The sequence below is a fragment of the Lygodium microphyllum genome, chromosome 8 (assembly GCF_053477565.2).
Source record: "Lygodium microphyllum isolate KBCC chromosome 8, Lygodium_microphyllum_v1.1.10, whole genome shotgun sequence".
NCBI classification, from domain to species: Eukaryota; Viridiplantae; Streptophyta; class Polypodiopsida; order Schizaeales; family Lygodiaceae; genus Lygodium; species Lygodium microphyllum.
Window position 1 is genome coordinate 144171811 of NC_141142.1, and position 18214 is coordinate 144190024.

Below are 18214 nucleotides of genomic sequence, written 5' to 3' on the forward strand. Positions count from 1 at the left end.
CCATTGGGGAAACTATTTGAGGCTATTGTTGTTGTGGTTGAACCATCATTTGAGATATTGCCATTTGTAGCCACTATGGATTCGGTGCAGTGTACTGCGGCACTGTTTGCATCTGAGGGTAGGGGTAGAGAATTATCCTTGGGGCTACATTTGATAGGTATACCATTCCTGGCAAGAAAAGAGGTTCAACTTCATCATGCAGTCTTGCACCTTTCACTGCAGCTTGCAGGTCGATTGGTCTTCTTAATTCCACAAACTTACGAACTTCTGGTTGTAAACCTCTAAGAAAAACTCCCTTCTGGATGCCTTCATTCAAGTGATGGTTGGTTCATCTCTTCAGTATTACAGATTTCATTCTAGAGACATATGCTTCCATCTCATGACTAGAAAACTAACTTAGGTTCATGAACTCCTCTCGCATCCGCTCTTCGAAATTCTTATGCCTGAATTTAGTGAGAAATGCCAATTTCAAGTCATCCCATGTGCGAAAAGTTACTGCTACTTATCTCTCATACCACTGAAATGCCATGCCTTTGAAAGTGGCGAGGAATATCGCTAACCAATGCTCGAAAGTTCTAGCATTGTTGGCTACACATGCTACCATGACCTCAGCTATATGAAGATCAAGGTCTTCATTATACTCTTCCTTAAAGATGGACAGCGGAACTATATTCGCTGGCCTGTCATTAATATTTCCAAGACCGATCTGACTAGAAAAGGAACCTTGAGTAGCCATGGGGACTTCTGTAAAGAGTGTTACAAGGGCATCAAAGGAGGCTTTTGGCTACAAGCTTATTCTCGGCTTTGATTTTTGCATTATCTCTTCTCACATACCTCTGAACTCATTCTAGTGTTTATCTCTTGATCGCATCATTTATCAAGGAGTTGGCTCCACCCAATTTGTCTGTACTCAATAGAACAGAATCAAAAGGGCTTCAATCTCCAGAGGACTATTGCCAACTTTTCTTCTATTTCCTTCTTTTTAACATCTCTAAATTCAGCTTTCATTCCACTACAAAGGAGAAGATATTCGGTTTTGAAGGTATTAAAACTCATCCTTCTGAGGATCGCCGTAGTGCCATTGTCCTGATAATATCAACTTTGGAGGATTTCAATAACATAGGTTGTAAAGAATACTCTGTCTACTAGCTTCCAGTAGGTTGCTAATTGGACAAACAGAAGGTTGTCAGTACACCAAGCATCCCATGCATCTTGCTATTGAGCATCTACGAACAGATTTTAACTCTTTTTCTTCTTATTCTTGTGAACTTCAATTGACCATGACTCCTGAAGCTTCTTCACAATCTCCCACTTAATAATATCTATAAATTCTTCAATAAAGGCAAAATCTCCCATGGATGGTCATTCTCTCTATTTCTCCTCTTCAATTTACTCCCAAACAATTTGAAGAACTCTATTTTGAGAAAGATTTTGGAATTCTTCCCTCTTGCACCATACAATTTCTCAAGCTCATCCCATTTCTCTTTTGCACTTGCAAGATGGTCAATATGGTGAATTAAAGATTCATCTAGATGTAACATTATTATGACTTGGGCTCTTTCATCATATTCAACATCCATAGGATTGATGGAATGGATTTTGTCCCTTTGATGAATGACCAATAGCCTCTCTCTATCATTTTATATTTTACTAACACCTGCCATGGGTGAAAGTCCTCCCATCAAACTTGTAGATTTGAGGTTTCACATCTGTCAAAAGATGACGTACCAATGAGACAGTAGGATTTGCGGGGAGGAATACGGAGTGAACTCGGCAAACATGGAGAAGAGAAGAGAAGAGAGAAGAAACTCTAATGAATGGAATGATGAACTTCCGAATCATAGAGTGAATGTGATACAAGGGAACAAGGGTGCCGTAGCACAAGGAAGATGGTGAAGACAGCCACGAACCACAAACCGCAATGTCCTCCTGAAGGGATGTGAGGGTAGTGGAGAGGCTGGAGAGAAGAGGTAAAGGACTGAATGAATTAGCCGTGAATGAGACAATGGCCTGTAAATAGGCATAGTCAGTCTAGGATGGCACCCCTTTTTGGGGCTGCAAACCCTAAACGCAAAATGCAGAAACGCAAAAACGCAAACTGCGGGTGAAGGGTTTCTCAATACCCCCTCTTAGGCCCAAAAAGGGAAACAAGAGAAGAGTAAGGTGGAGATGCAATGCTACATGGTGAAGAATGCTCATACACCAGGTGCCACTTGGACAGTGTCCCTCGTGGGAATTTGTTCACTTGCCCAAGCGCCCTAGTACAAAGATGATAAAAACATGCAATGCATAGAAGGAATGTCGGACTTTGTGTGGTACCGAGAACCATAAGGATATCTCGATCTCGGGAGGTGGCTCCATGCTGACCAAGGGATGAAGAAGATAAGAGAAGAGGAGGAAGAAGATGTAGAGGATCCCTAAGATCCAAGATTTCCACCGGAACGGGAACCTGCAGTAAAGACCAGTAGACAGAGTGAACTAGAGAACCTGAAACACAACCTCGCGAGAGAAGCCAGTGCATCCATGCTGGAAGAAGTACGAAGGTCTCGTCACCAAGTTGCGGCTGAACCTCCAAGGTCTCGATCTAGGTGGTACCTGAAGATCCTGGGTATCAGTAGAAGAGATGACTGGTCGAAGACAGCCACCCCAAGAAAGTAGAGGATAGGTGAAGAGCTTATGTGGAGTAGGTTCCCCCTCTGAGGTGGGAGGTGGAGGGGCCCCCGCTGAAGTCGAAGAAGAAGTAGATGCCCCCTCTGAGGGCAAAGAAATAACATCCACCTCTGAATCCCCCTCTAAAGTAGATAGGGAATCCAAAAACTCATGGATCACAAACTCCAAAATGTCTGATGACAAAAAAGTGCCGCTAGTCGTGCCGAAGAAGGTATCTGGGGTGCCGAAGAGCTCCTACAGGTAGCCTCTCGAACCTAAGTAGTCGAGGGTGGGGAAGGGTGGGGCTCAGAATGAGCAAGAGATGGGCAACAGTCGCTATCTCTCAATGGAGCAGACTAGGTAGCCGAAGAACAGGAAGGAGTCGAGCAACCACTGTCTCTTGAAGGAGCAGACTGACGAGGAGACGGTATCAAACAATCACTATCTCTCGATGGAGTGGACTGCAGATCCATAGGTCGTGGAAGCCACTGTACCTAAAAATAAGTGGGAGAAGACTACCACTGGCATTGCAACGATCTCTAGGAGGTCGTAGTGCCAATTGATCCTCCATGTGCTCGAAAGGACTTAGTGTGTATCGAATGCGTCTTATTGCCTTGAGCATAGTACTCTGATAGCCGATGTAGAACGGTCTCTGTGGCCTAGAAAGGAGACGTGACACAAGGAGTGCCTGGTAGAAGACGCATATACTCCGGGGGGGTGGGGAGCAAAGGTCGAAGTCCGCAAGCATCGGTGGTGTGTCCGGTGATGCCACAATAGGAGCACCTAGTAGCCTGGTCATCTATTGGTAAAAAAGCCATGGAGACTAGTGTGCCTTGCTGAAGAAGGAAAAGGTCAGCCACCATGAACCACGAACCGCAATGTCTGCCTCAAGGGGTGTGAGGGCAGTGTGAAACACAAACCGCAATGTCTGCCTCAAGGAATGGAAGGGCAACGGAAGGGCTAAAAGTGAGCTGCCTGTGGGAGGAGGATGCGACCAGTAGTAAGAGGTTGCAACCAGTAGAAAAACACAAGTTAGGAAAGAGAAAGACTAAAAACGCAGGCAGCAGGTGAGAGAAAGACTAAAAACGTAGGCAGGACAGCTTGCAAGAGAGAGAAAGACTAAAAACGTAGACAGCAAGAGAGAGAAAGACTAAAAACGCAGGCAGCAGATGAGAGAAAGAGTAAAAACACACGCAGCAGGTGAGAGAAATACTAAAAACACAAGAAAAAATACCAGCAATAGTCAATATGCTGAAATCAGCTCCGAACAGTGTGTGATAGGTTGGAAACAAGTGCCAGACTGTTGTAGACAGCAATGGCCAGCTTGGAAAGCGATGTCCTCTGTGTTTGGGGTGTGGGCAGCAAGCTGAAATACCTGAAATCTACAAAAACGAGATTGTTTTCTGAATGGAGAGTGATCAGCAAAACAATCGCTTTGCTGTAAACAACTGCAAAGTGTGGGTGGAAGGCTAGAAACAGGTGTCATATTGTAGATGACAGCAAGGGACAGCTAAGACTGCGATGTCCTCCACGAAAGGGGTGTGGGTAGCAAGCTAAAAACACCTAAAACCTACAAAAACGAGATTTTGATGTAGCCGAAGAAAAAGAGAAGTGGATACCGAACCAGCCACTGGTCTTTGCCTTCGCTGGAGTGGAGGATCTTTGCTGCTATTTGAGCAGATCCGGCTCTAATACCATGTCAAAAGATGGCGTACCAGCGAGACAATAGGGTTTGCGGGGAGGAACACAGAGTGAACTCAACAAACATGGAGAAGAGAAGAGAAGAGAGAAAAAACTCTAATGAATGGAATGATGAAGTTCCGAATCATGGAGTGAATGTGATACAAGGGAGCAAGGGTGCCGTAGCACAAGGAAGATGATAAGACAGCCACGAACCATGAACCACAATGTCCTCCTGAAGGGGTATGAGGGTAGTGGAGAGACTGGAGAGAAAAGGTGACGGACTGAATGAATCAGTTGTAAGAAATGAATGAGAGAGTGGCCTATAAATAGGCATAGTCAGTCTAGGATGGCGCCCCTTTTTGGGGCTGAAACCCTAAATGCAAAACGCAGAAACGCAAAAACACAAAAACGCAAACTATGGGTGAAGGGCGAAGGGTTTCTCGACAACATCAATACAGGCCATGATAGAAAGGTCTTACCAATTGCACAAAGGCAATGGTAGTATCTATTCCTTCACAAGTTTTGTACTATAAGCAGAAGCAATCTAGTTGAAAAACAATTGAATAAATAGATTAGATGAATAGAAGAAAATGGTCTATGAATTTATACTTGACACATAGCCTTACAATGATCAACAGTGAGAGTTAAGCTTTTAAGATAACCCACTTAATTTCTTGAAGACATAAAACACCTTTCACAACTAAGTTGAACCAAGATTATGACTGAGAAGTGAAGCATTAGTACTTCCAAGCATTGTTCTCAAGTTCATGTCTTACTTGAGATGTTATATGTCGGTGGACTTACTAATGCCCATTACGTATGCCCAACCTGTGGATAAAGCTTCCAAGTTTGCAACAAAATCTAGAGAAGGTTAATCAATGATTAGAATCACTATTAGTGGCTTTTAGGATGATTAAAGTTGAAGTGAAAAAGCTTGAAGCTTCTTGGCTATGGCTGCTAGCTGGGTACACAGTTGGGGTTTTTCTCTGTGTGAGCAGTAAGGATGGAATTTCTAGAAGCTCTCTAGGGTGGAGATAGCCCACTTAGGGGGCTACAAATTGAAGAGAGAAGCCCAAGTGAAAGCACAAGCAAGTGGAAGCAAGAGAGGTGTGAGCTACAACGGATGGAGCAAGAGAGAGAGACTCAAGATGTAGGAACTCCAACGGTCACAATGTGTGACCGGCCTTCCCTTTATTCAAATGTCACTGAAAGAATAAAGAATGAAATGACAATGATGGGAGCCTATCCCCTGCAATGTGCAAGTGCAGGTACTATCAACATACTAATACATGGGCGACTAGGCACAGGCGCCTTTACCCCCAACAACCTCCCACTTAAAGGTGAATGTGTCTCGAGTGAAGGCACCAAATGGCCTAAACCATAGAGTCTCCTTGCAAGTCTTAGGAGATCCACCTATAAAAAATCATCTATATAGCATGTATTCAAAGGATGTTAAGAAATACCTTCTGTTTACATGCTATAAGGCCTTAAAATGGCCCCTTTTACTTTACTAAGCTTGCAAATTTTTTTCAAATTGTAATTAAAAAACCCCTTTTGTAAATATAATCATGTAAATTTTACTAAATATTATACCCTTTCTTTTGAACTCACGTGGTATCTTACATGTTCTATAAGTTGGACTCCCTGAGTTGCAAGCCTCAATGGCTGCAATATACTCAGCCTTTGTAGTAGAGAGTTCCGTGCATTTCTACATCCTAAACATCCAAGAAATAGCACCCCAGCAAAGGTAAACACATAGCCAAAGATGGATTTTCTACTACCTACATGTCTTGCATAATCAGAGTCAATGGAGTCAATGTATCCCATGACTCTTGTATCTTGGCCACCATAACATATGCACATATCTGTTGTGCCCTTCAGGTACCTCATGATACCCTTAACGGCATCCCAATGTTATCTGCCAGGTGTACACATATAGGGTGCCACAACTCCCACTGCAAAAGATATGTCAAGACAAGTGGCTATCATAGCATACATCAAACTACCCACTGTAGATGCATAAGGGATCTTGGCCATCTTGGCCTTCCACTCATCGACTGCAGACAATTGGCCTGGCTCACCTTCACATGAGAAGGCAAAGGACAGCTAATAGGCTTAACATCCCACTGTAGATGCATAAGGGATCTTGGCCATCTTGGCCTTCCACTCATCGACTGCAGACAATTGGCCTAGCTCACCTTTACATGAGAAGGCAAAGGACACCTAATAGGCTTAACATCCCATGCATATGAAACCGCTCAATGACCTTCTAAATATACTTCACATGAGAAGGCAAAGAACAGCTAATAGGCTTAACATCCCCTATATATGAAACCGCTCAAGGACCTTCTGGATATACTCCTTTTGTGACAAGTAAAGAAGCCCCTGAGAGCAATCACGCATAATGTGCATCCCAAGAATATGTGAGACCTATCTCATATCTTTCATCTCAAAGCTCTTCTTGAGTTGACTTTCCAGAGCATCCAACTCATCATAAGCTCTCCCAGTAATCAACATGTCATCTACATAGAGTACCAAAATCAAAAGGCTACCATCATGAGCCTTCTTCTATATAAACACAGATCCATATTACTGCATATGCCCTATGAATGCATAAAAGCATCAAACTTGTGATACCATTCCCTAGGTGCCTACTTAAGACCATAAAGGCTATTTCTCAATCTACACACTAGGTGTTCCCAGCCTTTTTCCTCAAAGCCCTTAGGCTATTGCATATAAATCTCCTCATGCAAGTCCTCATGTAAGAAAGTTGTCTTAATATCCATCTGATAAAGGTCCAAATCTAGCTGAATAACCAATGCTAGTACTAGGCATAGGATAGTCATCTTGACTCCAGGAGAAAAGACTTCCTCGAAGTTAACACCATGCTCCTATTTAAAACCCTTAGCAACCAATTTGGCTTTATAGATAGGCTTGGGGCATCCAAGGGTGCTCTTCAATCTGTACACCCACTTGCATGGAAATGCACACTTTCCACTAGGCAAAGGAACCAACTCCCACATAAGATTTTTCTGTAAAGAGTCAAACTCTTACTACATGGCCCTCTCCCAAAAGTGACTATCACCACCGCGTATGGCCTCATCATAAGTGAGAGGCTTAGCTGCATCTATCACCATCGCATAATCAACGGAGGGCTCAAACTGCGACTACTAGAGCATCAACTACTATTATAGGCTGTCTAGCTGGCTATACAAGAGCAAGAGGCTTCTCTTGAAAGATAACCCTAAGTATCTTGACTATCCGCTCAAGCTGCTTATGCATCTTTTCCTCATGGAAAACTACATCATGGCTGGAGATGACTTTTTGAGCTTACTATTGGACACATCATAGTCAGGCCCAAGTGCCACTTCTTCAAACCTCCTTTTGTTTACAGAGAGTGGATTATCAAGAAGTGGCTAAAGCCCCTTGAAACATATAATATAACTTCTCTTGTTGACCCAAAAAAAAAAAACAAAGTTGGTGTGTACTTTGGTTAACATGCACAAGGGCCTTGTCATTTGTATACATTCTATTTTCTGCAACAAATTCTCTCCAATTATTTCTCCTGTCTTTTGAGTCTCATGCTTGGCAAAACTCTCTATGAGATTCACCCACGCTAGCACCCACACTAAATTTGCCCTTTCCTTCTTTCTCCATAGGGAGAACAATGCATTGTAGCACTCCAAAGCACATGCGCAATAGATTTATTTTTTATGTATTTATTAAAAGACAAAATACTATTTTTGTAAAGTTATTAGAATTGAGTGTGTTTTGATTTATTTGCACAATAGCAAGTCATGCAAAGTGAAGAAAAGCAAGGAACCCAAAAAAGATGCTTTCAATGTATTTTGAGCACAAAAGCTTATTCTAATACTATAAACATATGTATGGGGGAGGTGCTCACCCATGCATGGGGGGAGATTATACCTAATCTTGTGTCATGCATGCTTTTCTATTCCTTCTCACTCTTGTCTCTATTTTCAGTCAACTTTGGCATCACACATATTTTTAAGGTTTGTGACCAAACATACTTGTGTTTTACATCCCTAGACATTAGCAAAAGTATAGCTGTTGAGATGATGAAATTATGGAGTACAATATGCTAACATGAAAGCATGACTGTATCCTCACCCTTTTAGAGGCTGCACATTTTGCCAAACTTGTGGCTCAACATGCTTGTCCTTACAGATCTGTACATGCAATCAGAGCTTTATTCCTAGCATTCAAAATATATAATGCTTTGATACTCAAAATATATGTGCCTTGAAATCATGTACAATCTAATAATAATTTTTTGCAACAGTTTTGCATGACTACGACCATAGTACATATAATTCTGTATTTACTTGCAGTCCAGGAGTGTCGTCAGTTGCTAGGAGAGTAAGAAGACCCCAATCTGAATGAGCCCCAGCGCCATATACACCCTTCTCTGGAACTGACATCTCTCCTACAAAACCAAACATCATGATATTGTAACCAAAACTCCAACTTCAAATCCTATTCATCCCAAGAAAGACCTGAATAGTGAAGAAGACGCAGAACAGCAATAGGACAATCCATCCTTCCTGGCTCCTCGAAGAAGTCTGCTCCCATATGTAGGGCAAGTGCTATCAATGCGCTTAGCCTCCTCCCTACCTTCCTATGATGAAAAATCAGATTAACATTCGTCAAATGTTTGTAACAGAGCATCAAACATAGCAACAAAATTGTGGCACTACTAAACAGTAAACAATACACAAAAACAAAAGAGCAAACTAAACGACCCACTATGTCTTCACTTGAACCTTAAACTCGGGCTTATAGTACTCCCAAGAATGATGCATTTTCTTCCTGCTTTTGACTATAACCCACTTACCTTCCGTTTGATCCCTATATTCCACTTCATCTAACCTGCAGCCCAAGCCTCAAATCTGGATTAGTCTCTTCTCTAGAGGGGACATCCTTTAAGTAGTCATTGCGACTAGTAGAGACAGGACATTAAGAAAGATTCAGGCCTAGGAAGATCTCTCTCTTCCTATGGCTTGTAGCTCACAAGAGCTTAGCAGTTGGCACTTGGCTTGGATACAGCAGGGACCCAATGCCATGTGCAAGATGCAGTGAGCCAAAGAAGACACAAAGACACTACCTATGGGACTGTCCTAGAGCCCAGGAGGTATGGAGGAGAGCCCTCAAGCTGATATTCCATGGCACAACAAAGACCATGGTGGTGACCTAGGGGGCTGTAGCTTGATTCACTAATAGAGGCCCAACATGTGGCTACAAGGATGTTCACAGAAGTCTTTCTTTTCTCATCATTGGAAAGCATCTGAGCAAGATCACCACCCAATTTACTCGCAGACGCAGTGGACCCACAGACACTATCACATGTTGGATTCAATTGCCAATATCATAGCCTAGTACATCTGGACCATGATATGAAGCCAGGTTATCGACCTTCAAGTTGTATCCACAGCAGAGACTCTATCTAGGATTTGGATAGAGATCATTCATACTCTTAGTGGGAGATGGGAGAGGATGCAGGGCAGCTCAAAGAGGCTAAGGAAGAAAAGAGAGGTTTTTATGCGGGCATGGGACTCAAGCAACTTCTTCTATACCACCCCTTACATGGTTTCACATTATAGCCCACCAGATTGGTTGTTCACACAACCATGGTATTTATGATGAACTAAGTTACTCTTATATTTGGGATATACTCAATTACTCTTGACAAAATTCCTTGTGCTTTGTATTTTACCTTAGGTTCTTTGCTAAGGAGTTATTAATAGAAATCTCTTTTCTTGCAAGAAAAAAGTCTAAGAAAAGGCTAGATTAGCCAAGAGTGCCCTAAGGGTCCGAAATGATGGCTAGAAGTGCTTGTGGTGAGAAATCTAATGGGGTGTGGTTAGCAAACCACTCACCCAAACCTTCAAGAGACCTATAAGGCTAGGGAGGAGGGGGCTATCCATATGCCACATGTCCAACAGCATGCCACTGAGGTGGCTCTGTACAAGAAGCACGAGCAAGTGGTGCAGCAAATGGAGGCATAGCCCCACTCAAGTATCCAAGGGGAGTACCACTTGTGGATGCAGTCGCAGCTTGCTATGGTCTCTTAGTTGAAAGACCCTGGGCCTTAGTACGACACTCCTTGTCTACATAGCCCAAGCACTAGAAGTGTCTCCAAATCCTAGTTCTTTATAGGGAGTTGTTGCCAAAGGGGTTAAGTTTCTTTGGTTCTGCCTGAGGAAACAATGTCACCCTTGTTTTGGGTTGCCTTCCCATCTTGAGAATCCTTGCTACCTCTGGATTTCCTCTTCGAAGAAGTGGTTACTAGAGCCCCATCTGAAAGTGAAAATGGAAAAGAGGACTTTTCGTGGACTTGATTACACAATAACTAGCATTTAAACACATAGAAGGTTGAAAAATGGAGAAACAAAATGATGTGTGTCACAAGGCGTGAAATTTTATTGTTTTTCTTAGCATTCAATTAAAAGTTAATCAAATGTACTAATGTAAATTGCACATGTGAGGTACAAGTTAATTATTTCAGTGTGGGACCCAAGACCGCAGGATATTAGTTGGTGCCAAAGGCAAAAGTTGTAATAAGTTATGCTTGATAGATACTAGGTGGTACTAGGTGATAGCCGATGTCAAATTTGGGCCTAGACCAATTTAATGGCTACTAATGTTAGTGGTGGTGACATTAGACACTAGGCATTGATTAATTAATTAATACTGGTCTAAGAGCTAATAACTACTCAAAGATACTTGAAAGACAAATTGGCCTAGTCAATTTAATTATTAGCTAGTGAAATTAATTTTTTGAGTACTAGAATAATTATTAAATCAATTTTCAAAATTCATATTTTGAAAATCAATTTAATAAGCTGGATAAAGCTCAAAAATGGAATTGAAAGGCTGCCACTTGGCAAAACTTCCCTATGCAAGTGGAAAAAACGTTTTTAGGGCTGGTGGAGTCTATTCCAGTCATTTGTGAAAGAGAAGGAGGCTGTTAGAGAGAAAGGAGAGGTTGTTGATATGATTTGCAACCACCAAGGATCAGTCCTACAACATGTGACACTAGTTTGGAACCCTACAGGAGCATGTGACAGTAACCCAAGGTCCTTCTAGTGCAAATGAGAGCATATAGGATGGGACAGCACTCTTTCTGGTGGTCCTAAGTTGTAGGTGACAACTTCCATGAATGCAACAATTTTTTAGTATTTCTCGCAATGAAACTCAGAATTTTCTCTCTAGAGCAATTCTCTCTCATCCCCTAGTTATCTTAACATTTTCGAGCAGTTTGAGCCATTAGTAGACTTCAGCCAATCTTTTTGCTATAAACCTTAATTTACAGTAGAAATTAGGGCTTTGGCAACTGCCTCGGGATGCATGCTCAGAATTGAGGACCTAGGACTTGAATTCCAATAGCTAAGTCAATATCAGATTTGGGGCTGAAATTGGTTTGGAGACTTGCTAGTCAATTTTGACAATGAGAGGCACTTGGATTAGCAGACGAGATCAAAGGATCTCAGTTGTACTCCATTCATTTGCAATAAAAGTTAAAAAATATCACAAGGGATGCTAGTTTTGGGGCCAACAAGCTGTCCAATGTCCAAGATTATATAGTAAAGTGTGCATTTTAGTTTTGTGAATTTGTTAATTGTTGTACTTAAGTGCTTATTTAAGCACTTTATCACCGTATTCGAGGAGGAGGATTGGTTTCATGGTCCATTGCCAGGATACCATCAATTCCCTCAAATTGGTGAACCATAGGCAGCTGATTGAAGGTTAGAAGCTTTGCTCTAGTGCTGAAATTGTATTCAGCTTACCATTACAGCAAGAATGTCTTCAGATAGTGAGATGGGATCAAGCAAAGATTATGCCTCTCAATCTCATAATTCACAAAGTATTGGAAAAAACGCAATGCCGATATTGGACAAGGCATGCAACATGGACAGCAAGCTAATAATGTTGGTTTAGACCAAAATGTGGGTCCTTCTAGGCCTTTAGAAATTGATCAACAAAGAGGAAGAGCAATTTGATGACCACTTTAAAGATCAGTTGAGGACAGCAACTGAAATGTTTGTGCAATTAGCAAATGATCCTCAATCATGCACTTTTTGAACCCCTTAAAGGAGGGTAACAAAGGCAAGAAGAGGAAATTGTCTTCAAGAGCTTCGAGACAGCAAAATGCACCAAAGGAAGAGCCAATATAGCAACATGATGTTCCAAACATGGGTAGTGTGCATAAGCAAATGATACATATGCAAGGCCAACTTGGAAGTGTCCATCCAATGTTTTTTGGACAGCAAGGCATGCATGCAATTATAGGGTAGCCAAGTTACTTTGGTAGTGGAACTAGTTTCCATGCTATGGTGGGTCAGGAACAGCATACAAAGATGTATGGCACAACTCCTTATGGTATATGTAGCAACCAATGCATGGTGTGCAGGGCCCAATGTATCCAGGTATGGCTAATAATATGCATAACCCCATGTATAGCAATGTTGACATGATGTTGGGACACAAAGTGGCAAGTTTCACAATGCATATATGCAATCCACTATGTTTGGGACTTGTCGTATTAATGTTGGTCATGCAAATGCTCCGTATAGTATTGGTCATGAGGAAAAATGCAGCTAGTAATGCATGCAATGTATGGGAGAATGTATCTTGGCATGGCTAGTAGTATATAAATTCCCATGCATAATCACATTGCAATCATCCAAAGTATGTAAACAAGAATGTCTCCTAATGCATCTAGTGGTCCTAGAATGTCAGGTACACATGAGGGGCTAGTCAATTAGATACAATGTTACATATTAATTGAGTTCGAATTGTAGCAATGTGAAAGTATAAAGCATCACAATGCTTACGGGGGAAAAAGGCGTACAACCTAGTGAAGGTTTCAAGGCTAGCCTAGCCAATTTAATTATTACTGGTGTAATTAATTTTTTGAGTACTAGAATAATTATTAAATCAATTTTTTGAAAATTAATTTAATAAGATGGATAATGTTAAAAAATGAAATTAGAAGGCTGCCACTTGGCAAAACTTGCCCATGCAAGTGGAAAAAACGTTTTTAGGGACTAGTGGAGTCTATTACAACCACTTTTGAGAGAGGAGGAGGTTGTTAGAGAACAAGGAGAGGTTGTTGAGTTTGGAGCCCTCTAAGAGCAAGTGACAACAGCCCAAGGTCCTTCTACTGCAGATGATAACATATAGGATGATGCAGCAGTCTTTCTGGTGGTCCTAAGATGTAGGTCACAACTTCCATGGCTGTTTGAGTAAGGCAGCAATAGTTTTTCAGTGTTGCTAGTAATGAAACTCTAAAATTTCTCTCTCTACAGCAATCTTTCTCATTCCTTAGTCATCTCTTAAGTTATCTCAGCATTTTCCAATAGCTTGAGCCATCAAAGGAAGACATTTTAGTCAATCTTTGCTAAATCCTAATTTACTGGAAAATTTAGGGTTTTGACAACCACCTCGGGATGTGTGCTCAAAATTGAGGGTCTAGGACTTGAGTTCTAGCAGCTAAAATTGAGAAATTTCAGAGAGATTCAAAATGCTAGCCAGTCAATATCAGATTTGGGACTGAATTTGTCTTTCAAGGAGCAAGGTGAAAGCCAATCCCTAAGCAAACCAAGGGGCAAATTGGTTTGGAGGCTTCCTGGTCAATTTTGAGAGCAAGAGACACTTGGATTAGTAGAGAAAGTCATAGGATCTCAATTGTACTACATCCATTTACAATAAAAGTCAAAGAAATACTGCAAGGGGTGCCAGTTTTGGGACCAACAAGCTATCCAATGTCCAAGATTGTATGGTAAAGTGTACATTTTAGTTTTATGAATTTGTTAATTGCTGTAATTAAGTGCTTAATTAGGTTATTTACCACCCTATCCAAGAAGAAAGGTTGGTTTCAATATGCTATATAATATGGAAGCATTTAGGAGGTATATTGTTACATCCTTGGACACCCGAATGGGTGCTAGTGGCATTGGTCACAGTAATCATGAAGTGACTTAGTACAAATGTACTAACGACACTTCAAGGTTAGGGCAGCCAAGTCTTATTATAAGACTCAAGGCCCTATCATGCACATTCATTGTGTAATCACCACTCTTGGACTCTCGGCCCATTGGTTGACATATCTATACACCGGGATGGTGTGGGCTAGTAATATGGGACACCAATCTTTGGAATGTGATCGTGACCCAAAGTGCTACTAGCTCCTAGGCTCTAGGGTGAGCCCATTTGGCTCTATGGCTAAGAGGTGATCCTGATGTATAGTCCATTTAATTTATGGATATGGTTTGTGTCGTGTCTTATGAGCCTTGACTATGTCAATGTCATTCTTGGTATGTCATGGTTCTTTGATAAATATTCCTCTTTGTACATTGATTACAAATTCACAAAAATGACTCAATTCATTCCCACAAAGACGACAATGAAAGGCCACAAGTTGGCTAGTCTCTTTGTGCTTATGTCAGTTATGAGCTGAAACAACCGATTGCCACAGAGCTCAAGGGGGTCAAAAAAGCAATCCCTAGTTGACTTTCTATAAGATATACAAGAGGTATTAATGATTCCTAAGGAAAGTACTAAAACAGCCCAAGATTGTGCCATTATACTAACCAACATCGCAATCCTCAAGAGCTTGAAGAGCGCATTTTCTTTTACCTTACATCCCAAAGGACTCTGATTCAATGACTACCGACAAGTGCCATAAATTGTCTTCGGGGTATTGTGGTCCTTTTCAAATTGCCAAGAAGATGAGTAGTGTATCCTATGAGCTGGATTTACCTTTGGAAATCCAAGTTCACCTTGTATTCCATGTTAGTCATTTGAAAGAGCAATTGTGACAAGGTGAACCGATTGCTCTGATTGAGGAAGCCTCGCGGCTTGAGAACACTACTAGATATATTCCATTCGAACCTAAATTAGTTCTTGACCTTAGAACTAAATAATCCCGTCAGACTATTTATCTTGAGTATTTGGTCAAGTGGAAAAACTACCCAGAGTCTGTGTTCTTGGGAATCCAAATGGGTGCTAGTAGCATTGTTCACAATGATCATGAAGTAACTTAGTGAGAATGTACTAAGGACATTTCGGGGTTAGGGCAGCCGAGTCCTATGTTTAGGACTCAAGGCCCTACTATGCACATTTCAATGTATGATCACCACTTTTTGACTCTTGGCTCCTTGGCCAATGCATCCATGTTGGGTGTAAAGGGGTCCTTTACCCACTCTCCCATGTATATATTACTTCACACATGTGAACTCACCCTAGCGGGTGTCAGTGTACCATACCCTAAGTACAAATACATTATTTTATTCTTCGTGTGTACCACACTGGTACACACCTATCCGTCGACTCACTCTCACTCTATCTCACTGTTAAAACATGGTTCATTTCTGTGTCATTGAGCTCCTCGATTAATGTGTCTGCTCTCAGCTCTCTTTCTCTATCTGCTTCCACCTCAATTCTACAAACTGGTATCAGAGCAACACGGTGCTAGGCAGCAGTCACTACAGATAGTGTAGTCATCGTCATTGGGAGCAGATAACAGATGCAGTCAACAGTGCAGTCTCAGTGCAATCTGTAGTCGCAAGCAACTGGACAGTGACAGTCGTCAAGCCCAGGCGACACGCTGGCAAGTAGTGCAAGCATCAGACGGAAGGTTGAAGGTCGAAGGGGGGGTCAATCGCTCAGGACCTGCTCGTGACTAGGACAAGCACACAGAAACTGCACACGACGAAAACCAGGGAGATGGGCATTGTGGTGCTCCAGGTCAGCGTGCAGGCGACAGGAGGCGTGCAACTGGCAGGCGGCTGGAGGCGTGCGTATCGGGCGACTCGAGGAGGCGTACGTGGCGTGCGTGGCAGGCAGGTCAAGGGCCCCCTACAAATCTGAAAATTTTTCAATTTTTTTTTATTTCTCCCCTTTTGGGTGTTCACACGCAGAAGCACAGATCATAAATTTGTGCAAATTTGCTCCTTAAAATTTGGGGCTTTTCCCATATTTGGAGTCAGACACATGATTCAGTGGTTTCTAAACCATAAATTGCAGACATTGAGTGCACGGGTCTCAGAAATTTTGGGGATTTTCAAATGCAAGTGAAACTTTTTGCTTGTTTGAGTCAATTTCTTAGAAATTGTGCACTCTTGGACCCCAAATTTTAGGGCTTTTGCAGAAATCATAAAATTTCTGCAACATTAGCCCGTACTTGATGCTCGGGAAGATGTATTTATGCAATTGGAGTAGATTCACTGCGGAAATTTTGGGGCCTTTCACATTGGTGATGTATTTTGAGTCGCTTTGAGACTAGATAGTGAAATTTGCAGCAAATTCACTGCTGAGTGGAGTCTTTTGAGTTTTGGATGCTTCAAATGTTGAAAAAGGGCAGCTTTTCTTGGTACATGTATTGTTGAATACTCACTATGCAGTGAAACAATGGTAAATACAGCATTTGGGTCATTGCATTTGGGAATTTTGGTGATATATTACTGAAGTGGGAGCTATCCTTAATGCAAATGTATCAGATTTGATTCGTGCATATGCTGTAATCAGTACTTGAGACTGAAATTTGCAACTAAACATCTGCTTCTCGGACACCTTGGAAGTACAAGAGTGTATACTTGTTGTTACAATTCAGCAACCTTGCTATTGGCTGAAAGCATTCAGCCCTTTATTGCAGTTGTATATTGCTAAAGATGGCTAGCAGTGCATCTATGTCTGACACAAAGAATCTCTTTGAGATTTGTAAATTCGATGGCAATGGTTTTGATCTTTGGAAAGATCGTATGTAGGGTATACTCTTTCTAAAGGATTGTGATGATGCTTTAGAAGAACATAAGCCTGTTACTTTGTCGGATGAGGATTGGGCTAAAATGAATAAAAAGGCCATTACTTACATTAAAATGGCCGTCACAAATGATACCTTGGTTGATATAAAGGGGCCTGATACTGCCTATGTAGTTTGGGAGAAACTCAAGGCTACTTATGAGAATACAACTCCTGTCAATCAGATACATCTCATACGGAAGGTGGTCAACTTGAAGCTTGATGACTACCTCAGAGCATTTGAATGCTTTCACTGGTATTTTGAGTCAATTACAAGATGTAAGTTTGCCAGCTTTTGATCCTAAATTGAGGGCTATCTTCTTACTCATGGCCTTGCCCGATTCATGGGAAGCATTGGTTGTGTCATTGAGCAATAACCCCAACTTGACATTTGATGGTATGCGTGGTTCTCTTCTAAATGAAGAGATTAGACGCAAGGCAAGTGGAGAAAACAATGGAACAACCTACAATATAAGAGGAAGAACTGAAAAAAGATATAATGTTGTAAATAAAAATAAAAGTCGCAGCAAAAGCAAGGAAAAACAGCAAGATGTAACTTGTTATCAATGTGGTCGCAAAGGGCATAAAAAACCCGATTGCAGGTACTTTAAAAAGGAACAAGAATGCAATAAGCAGGCTAATACAAAAGGCAAAAATAATGACAATGATGGCAACTCTACTCCTAAAGACACAGAAAATGTAAATGCAGTATCTAGTGTTGTTATTGAGGAAATAGAAGAGGATAAAGATGCTGATGTACTGGTTGCATTTTCAGATCCGCTCGCTATGACAGTGGAGGACATGTATATCACTAAAGCAGATGTGATAGATGCTTTGTTGTCAGCTCATGATGGTTTGTCACAATCGTGGATTGTTGACAGCATTGCTTCTTTTGATGTAACTCCATCTCTTGAGTGTTTTTCTACTTATGCAGAAGATAAACTTGGAAAAGTCTACTTTGGCAATAATCATGCATGTGATATTGAAGGAATGGGCACCATACACCTAGCTCTAGAAAATAGTTAGAAATTGATTCTTTATGATGTTAGGTATGCACCTG

The 18214-nt window shown here is 41.4% G+C and overlaps 1 protein-coding gene across 2 annotated transcripts in view; it reads right to left on the reverse strand.

The window, feature by feature from the left end:
- LOC148032962 (kihadalactone A synthase LFS-like) overlaps positions 1-18214 on the reverse strand; it is a 143738-nt gene that overhangs the window by 75391 nt on the left and 50133 nt on the right. The window contains exons 5-7 of one of the 2 annotated variants that reach the window (XM_087683658.1): positions 8850-8971; positions 8679-8767; positions 8464-8522 (exon numbers count right to left, since the gene is read on the reverse strand). In XM_087683658.1, the coding sequence (XP_087539784.1) occupies positions 8464-8522; positions 8679-8767; positions 8850-8971 (270 nt within the window). Of the gene's footprint in view, positions 1-8463; positions 8523-8678; positions 8780-8849; positions 8972-18214 lie in introns of both variants that reach the window. The other variant, XM_087683657.1, reaches the window with a different exon arrangement.